At 49.5% G+C, this 8,071-nt stretch overlaps 1 protein-coding gene across 1 annotated transcript in view; it reads right to left on the reverse strand.

The window, feature by feature from the left end:
* Positions 1–8,071, reverse strand: part of EHMT1 (euchromatic histone-lysine N-methyltransferase 1) — a 67,947-nt gene that overhangs the window by 50,510 nt on the left and 9,366 nt on the right. The window contains exons 3-4 of the mRNA XM_006863648.1: positions 5,228–5,385; positions 4,534–4,722 (exon numbers count right to left, since the gene is read on the reverse strand). Coding sequence (XP_006863710.1) covers positions 4,534–4,722; positions 5,228–5,385 — 347 coding nt within the window. The remainder of the gene's footprint in view (positions 1–4,533; positions 4,723–5,227; positions 5,386–8,071) is intronic.

Consider the following 8,071-nt stretch of genomic DNA (forward strand, 5'->3'; position numbering starts at 1 on the left):
ATTGTCTGAGACCACTATAGTAAAAAGTTAAGAAAAGGAGTTTATGCTAACAAAAACATTCTATGATAGTTTCCAGGGATGGAAGGGTTGGAGAACTTTAAAATGAAACAAAGATGGCAATCTCTATGGCAGGACACTGCCTCATGTTTTCCCTCAGAGTGGCTGGTTGGTAGGTTCAAATTACTGGCCTTTCAGTCAAGCCAAGTGTGTAACCATGAAACCACCAGGGACCCCTCGAAAAGCCTTGTTGTTAAAGTGCCATCAAGTTGTTTTCACCCTGCCAAGGAGTGGCTGGTAGGTTTGAGCCGCCGACCTTGTGGTTAGCAGTCCAGTGCTTATCCTACAGCACACACCAGGACGCCTTCAGAAGCTTTACTGAGGTACAATTTACATTCCGTAGGATTCACCCACATGGATGGACTACAGCAGAGGCTCGTGCGGGGCCCAGCAGTGCTTCGTGACATTGTCAACAGGGCAGCAGTGAGTACGGCCGACTGGAAGGTCCCTAACAACCGCCTCACATTTCTTAATAAACTAAATTTTCTATGAATCAAATAGTCACACGTGACGTATGAAACCAAAGGAGTATAAAAAAAGAGTAGGTCCGCATTGACTGAGTCACCATCACCAGGAAAAAAGGTTGTGTGTGCCCTCATTAGGACAAGAATGCAGAAGTGATAAAGTGTCTGTGGACTCTGTTTAGATGTCGGGTTACTGGGACAAAAGAAGACCAAGAGACACGTGAACCTAGACAAACACTGGCGACCTGCAGAAAAGTCAACCGAGCCACTTCCAAGCTCACAAAACCCCTGGGGCTCTGGTTTTAAAAGACGCACGACTCAGAAAACATGGCAAAGTTTGTTTAAAGTTCAAACCTGCTGCTGCTAAGCGGATTTGACTCATGGGACTCCATGTGCTAAGAGCAGGAGGCTGTGACCTTTGGGAAACCATGGGTGGTTCTGAGCCAGCACCTACTGCTGCTGAGCTGATTCCGACCCACGAGGAGCCCCAGGTGTGCCAAGGAGAAAGAATTGCTCCCGGAAGCGTTCGCGCCGCTGTGAGCTTTTGGAGGCCAGAGCCCTTGACCTATCCTCTAAGGCATCCCTGGTGGGCTCGTTTTATGTAAAGCACGCGGTTCCAGAGTAGCTGGCCCCAGCACGTCACACTACAGGCTGGGAGTCATCCACCGAGACTTTACTAAAGTCCACAAGCAATCACAATGCACAACCACACGAGTGCACTCAGCAAGCTGCTCCTATCAACAGGGAAACGGTCAAATCGGTATCATGGAGCCCACGCAGCTGTTGACATGAGAGGCAAAGCAGGAAGTCTGGGCTGAAAATCAAGGGAGCAGATGAGGGGCGGAGCCCGGGCCTGGCCTCCCTGCGTCCCCCTGGGAACAGCTCTACGGGACAGGCAGGACTGGCTGGTAAGTCAAACTCTTAAACTTGATTAGAGTTACCATTCCCAATACCATCCAGGATTCCCTGGACAAGGGGATTATGTTAGTGCTTGAAAGATAAGAAACTTACAAATGGTGTTTTAAAATAATTTTGCAATTCCCTTGAAATGCCTAACTTGGGTATTGGTCACCAATTCACTTTTGGATAACTAGGACTCGTAACGTGACAAAGGCATCTAGAAATCTCTTATCTTAAGTGACTTCCTTTCTACTTTTCTGTCACTCAACACAACCGGTCGCTTTCCTTTCAGCATTAGCTCTGCCCTAGATAGGAGCAGCTCCACAGAAGAAACCGGGTCTGCTCACCTTGCTCACAGGGGGCATTAGAGAGACCAAGTTGTGGGTAGAGACTTCATTTAGAAGAACCTACTGCACGAGGCCTGCTTCGCACTTTCCTGTAGCTATAAACCCTTTGTTTCCACTTGAGCAGAAGAATACTCAGTATTTTCACTTAAAATTCTTTTATTCTTTCAATGAACATTCATACTGTAACAGAATCCTGAGGATAATGCAGCTCTCACTCCAACACTGCTCCCTTACCATTTCTTATGAACTGTTTCAGCTTTACTGACCTTGAAGACCGGATTTAGGTGGTCAGCTGATCTCAGAATAGGCCTCCTCAACTCGTCCTCAGAAGAGACTTTTTTCTAAACCCTTACATACTTTGGGGGGTCCTGGTGTGGCGCCGTGGGTTAATGCACTAGATTGCAAAGCGGTTGGAACTGCAAAGTTAGTGGTGGTTCAAGCTCACCAGTCACACCTCAGAAACACCGTACAGGGTCACTATGGGTCGGAACCAACTCGATGGCACTTAACAACCACCACCACCATACTTTGTACTTTTCCAGAACCTTGCTTGGTCTAAACCCAAGGGGAAACTAACTCCCTGGCGAGTTATGGTCAATCGATCAACTAGCAACTCTGTAAATCTCAGCCAATCACCACCTTCTGCGTATTTGTAGTTGTTGTGAAGTGCTGTGTGTAGGTTCCAACTCACTGCAACCCTGTATAGGGTTTTGAGGAGCAGCTGGTGGGTTTGAATCACCACCCTGGTAGTTAGCAGTCCAGTGTTTATCTTACAGTGTTAACTAGGACGCCACTAAATAGCAGAATGGACATAACTGGCTAAAAATGAGTTCGAAATTGAAGCAAAACCAAGTGAAGACCTCTTCCTAACTCTGGAAAGCATTAGATACTTGACATACTGGGGAGGCCAACGCCCTGAGCAGCAGCAGACGAAGCGAGGCAAAGGTGTGCAGCGCTCCAAAGTAAAATCCAACCTGTCCAAACATGCCAATACTTGACCCAGCTCACCAGGAACGCATCTGCCTGCCAACATTTAAGAATAACATTAAATGTAATGGCCCATCTTAAATAAATACGGTCAAATGTCTTCTTGACAAAAAATCACTACATTTGAGTACTGAAATTACAAATCTTTGGTCAACCTGATTCTCAACTCCATTGGTGCCACCCCTTGTCCAAAGGATTACTTCTACTGTGCCCCATGAAGAATGAAAAGAACACAAACGCAGGCCCCAAACTCAAAGTCCACTCAGACATACACATTCTACTCAGAAATGAGACTTTCTGAGTACTTGGGTCTATTGTCAAGCACCTTTGGGACCCGGGGCCCCCAGTGAGAATGTATGAGACTGAAATGAGTCTCTCTGGTGGCCTTTGCCCGGGTTCTCTCGTCTTGGTTCTATGGAAAAACAGGTTCCCCCAAAGCGCTGTTGTCTCTCTCACAGGGTTTGCTAACTTATGTCCCAGTTGATTATTTCCTGGGTAAGCTGAAAGCAACCTGATGGTTTGATACTTTTTGTCTGGACCTGGGCTGCAGGGAGCCCTGTGACTGTAGGCACCTTACGTAGAGGGGTCCACAGATTATGCAAATAAAATGACTGATTATAGCCTACTACGCAAAAGTGTTCGTGCTCTGCTGAAAGGGAATTAATAGGTTCGTTTGTGGTCCCTGCTGGAAGGGGCCATGCCTTGAATTTGAAAAGAAATTGTGTATACATATGCAATCAATTCCACAAAGGTTTTTCAGACAGAAAGAAGTGGTAAGAGAGCAAGCAAGGAGGAGGAGAAAAGATGAGAAGAGAGAGAAAGAAGGTCAAGAAGCTCCCTCAAGAGGACTGTAACATGGGTCCAGGGGCTGTAACACTGAAGACAACAAGAAGGGACCCTGGGGCAAAGTCAGTGGTGACAGATGGCTCGGGCAAGAGGAAGAGCCGTCCATCCTCACTGTCCCTGTCCTGCACTAAAGATGGGAGACTTTGCTCACATGCTTTCTGGTCCCAAGTTGTACCCTGTTGCTTCCCTAACACACTGTTTAACTGTGAGTCTCGGTCTGAGTTCTGTGTGGTCACTGGAACCAATTAGTAAACCAAGCAGAGAAGTAGAAAGTATCACGGGAGGACAGGCAGTGTTAGAATTGGTGAAGAGGTTGGAGAGGGCAGGTCGGTCTGGGGAAAGAAGGAGCGCCGGGAGAGGCCAGGGTGAACTACCGTCCACTGCACTTGGCCCCTTTCTGACACCTTGACACACACAGCCGAGCCCCAAGCCAAGCAGCACCTGCACAGTCCCTGAGGCCGGCCAGTGGCAGGGACTCTCCTACCGTGACAGGGACACTGCCATTACAAGCCCTGGAGCTTGTCCCTGAGGACAGGGTCTGAGCCACACAGATGCCCCACCCAGTTGATGAGCAAGCCACAGTCCAATAGGATTACGGTCATGCTGGACACACACTAGCCCTTGGCAACCCACTGCAGAATTATGGTAGCTGCCACCCTGTGGGGAGCACTGCAATGAAGGAGCGAAGACAAGCAAAGGTCAGGCACAAGCAGCAGCTACTGGACACAGTGACCAATCAGTGACCAGTCTGACACTGTTGTGAGCACGCCTAGCCACGTCAGCCTAGAGCATAGAAGAAAAAGCTCAAGAGGCTTCACTGCGCACTGTCTGCGGAGACAAGACGCTTCTCTGAGGAAGAGAAACTCATCCGGTCATTCCAGAGAAAGACAGTACAAAAGCACCTGTTTTCTTCCCAAACAGTCCCGTCCTACCTTCGGGGCCCGCTCCGTCTCCGACATGCTCTCCTTGGAAGTCCGGCTGTCCTCTGTGGGGAATGCCGCTGCCTGCTCGGCCCCGTGCTCTTCATCCTCGTCCAGCTCCTCGGAGTCGTCCGAGTCCGAGTCCATCTCCAGACTCTCTCCATTCACATGCAGGGCGCTGTCACCCAGGTCCTTCTCACCCTGGACACACAAGCAGAGCCCTGAGCAGCATGACCTGACCTTGTCTGCAAGCAGAGCTGCAGCCCAAGCCCCCACCACATGGGCTAAGGACTCTGCGAGGAAGGAAGCAAGCAAAGAGGACCAGCCAGGGCGCCAATGACCCACCCGGACACCAAGGCTCTGGAGTTCAGGTTCCTTCCATAAGGGTTGAGATCCTTAAGTTATTGATGACCTTACAGGATAGGGACTAAGGCCATCTAAGTTACTCATGACCTCACACGACGGGGATGACAGTCGTCCACGTTACTGATGGCCTCACAGGATAGGAACTAAAGCCATCCAAGTTATTGATGACATCATAAGGAGAGGAACTAAGGTCATCCAAGTTACTCATGACCTCACACGACGGGGATGACAGTCGTCCACGTTACTGCTGACCTCACACGTGCTCTTTGCGCCAGACGGCTGCTGGGTACAGAGCGCATTTCCAAGCACACACGACAAATAATGGAGTCGTTGACCTTACCTTGGAACCCACAGCGGAATGAGTTAGACTCTTAAACATCTCAATCATCGTCCTCTGTTTTAATACTTTGGTCTTTTTCTTAGGAACCAGGCTATAGGTTCCCATTCTTCGTTTTTTCTTCCGAGACACTGCAGCTGCTAAAACAAAAGGCAAGCAAGCTAAAAAAAAAAAAAAGTCAAAAGGAGACAAGAAAGGAAAAGAAACACCATTCAAATGTGTTTAAAAGCAGGTGACAGTTCACATAATCTCATTACTAGAATCACCAGTAAATGCCATCCCATTAGACCCATCACATTTCAGGGCAACCACAATGCATCGGTTTGTGTGTGTTTCTTACTTTGTTTCTGATAGGCAACAGAGAACGCAAAATAAACGTACACACATAACACTGAACCGTACAGGGCAGGGACTGCAGGGCCCACACCACTCAGAGCTCTCTGAGGACAGGGGACGCAGTACATGGAAGCTCGGGTGGCAGGACCGGCGCATCCCGATGGGACACCAGGTGAAGGGGCAAGTCCTAGGGTGACCAGCGTCAGTGGGAGGAACCCATGAGGGGCGCCCAGGAGCTGTGGGCCTCATTCTGAACAAAGCACTTCCCCTTTGATGGGGTGTATAGAAGTAGACCCCTACTTAAAGGGCAGAGAGTCTGGGGGGGCAGCTACGAGGAGCCTTGCTGAGTGGATGTCACTGCAGGTCTGAGCACACACTCCGGGGTGCAGCCGAGGACACAGGGCTGAGCTGAGGAGACAATTTCTCTCACAACTTCATTGGGGGAAGTGCTCTACATTTCAGGTAGCATGCCCTAGAAGCCAGCTTTAAACCATGCACACTACATCTCGCTTGTTTTCGCCACATCTGCTCGCTGCTGGCCAGATTCCTCCTTTCAGCCAGAGTGCTAGGGAAGGGGTGTGGTGTTCAGAGAGAGCAGGGGCACATGTAGGGTGGGTGTTGCATGGAGACCCACAGGAGGCTGCTGCCCAGAAACACCCCCCAGTATGGGGAGGAGAGGGTCTCATAGACCTGACAAGTTCAACTGAATAAAACTAAAGACAGAATGAATGACAGAATCACCAGCATAAAAGCCAATGTGTACTAGAACCTTCCGTGTTGTGAAAGTGAAGTACGGACCAGACACCATCAGCCACTCCTCCACACAGGAGAGGCACTGAGGGCATCCCGACCACAGGGACTTGTCATTGAGGGTGCAGCAACGACATGTGTCACCCAGTGACAGTCTTCAGGTGAAAACACGGGACCAGCAGCTTGAAATGGTCTACAAAACACTGGCCTGCAACTTCCAAAGTGCAAAGACAAGACAGACAAGGCTAGGAGATGTCACAGGTGGAAGGACACACACGAGATGCGACCACAAAATGCACAGTATGAGGCTGGGCTGGATCCTGGGCCAACGCCATTGTCCTGCTGTATGTGGCTGGGAGGATGCAGCAACGGTCAAATAACAGGTCACCTGGCAATAACTGCACACAGTCTACAGCTGAGACCAGGCCTACGTCAAAGGTCATTCCCAAGGACACATCATGGGCACATACCACAGCCTCACCAGACACCAGGCCGGGAAGGTGCCGGCCTCCCACACCCAGTGGTTTCCAATCAACAGGGAACAGCAGGAGAGAAAACCGCACCAGAGGCTCAAATTTCTCCAACAACAACATGTGGCCTCACTGGACTGGGTGAGACCACAGCCCTGACATACTCTTCAAGTCTTGGACCAGAATTGCCTTTGAAGACCACCTCCTAGCTAAATAACAAACTAGCTCAAAAATTCATCACTACCACCCCAAAGAACTGGACTTTACTGAAAATCACCTACATGAGACTCAATGGGCAACAACCACTTTTTTAAAGAAAGATGCGACTACAAGTGGGCAAAGGAGCTAGATGAATGGAGACCACACAAGTAGAATGGAAACAGGAGAAAGTTCTCACCCGTCTACTATAGCACCAATGTAAATCAAAACTGAGTATAAACGCTGAAGGAGAACCAAAACTGTGGGGCAAACCTTCAGCAAAAGCATAGTAAAATATTATTTAAAAAACCCAAACAAACAGGTAATCTCCTGACGTGGATAGCTTGCTGTAGCTCTCTAAGAGCATGGCCTTGCTGTTGAAAAATTACACGGTTACTGTCAAGGAACATAGTGACACGGGGGATTCAGAAATAAAGCTACACACAAGGTATGGGGGCAAACACGTGGTAAAGCAGGTAAAGAATATTCAGGGATTCTTCACAGCACAGTCTGCAGCTTTTACAGCCCCCTGCAGGCCCAGACAACGCTGCCCAGGACACCAGTGTGCACGAAGGGAGCAGCAAGCAAGTGTCTCCAGATTCACAGGCGCACACAGACACACCTCACGTGACCCCATAAGTACATCTCTAGAGACTGTTGAGTTCACCCCAATCAGGAGACAAAGTGGAAGAGGGCTTCCAGCAAGATGGCGAACTAGACAGATGCACTACAAGGCCCTCTACACCAAAGATTCGAAACACGAGATGAAACAGAAACAGATGAAAATCCTGAAACCCTGCGCTTCAGAGGAAAGGTCAGAGAAGTGGACTGAGTGCCTGCTGGGAGGAGAAGCTGAGCAGGGACAGCGAGAGAGGGAGAACTGACTGATGAACAGCCAGCTACATGGGGTGCAACCATCTTCAACCTTTGAGAGGTTGGCCTGGCAGAGCACATTCACACAGGCAGCAGGAATGGGGCGATTCCTTCTTTCCCCCCACGCTCTCCCGGTGACCAGCTATGGTCAGTTCCTACACCCTCATCCACCTCCAGCCCAGACCCTGCTCTCCCGGTGACCAGCTATGGTCAGTTCCTA

The sequence above is a fragment of the Chrysochloris asiatica genome, unplaced genomic scaffold (assembly GCF_000296735.1).
Source record: "Chrysochloris asiatica unplaced genomic scaffold, ChrAsi1.0 scaffold00056, whole genome shotgun sequence".
NCBI lineage: Eukaryota > Metazoa > Chordata > Mammalia > Afrosoricida > Chrysochloridae > Chrysochloris > Chrysochloris asiatica.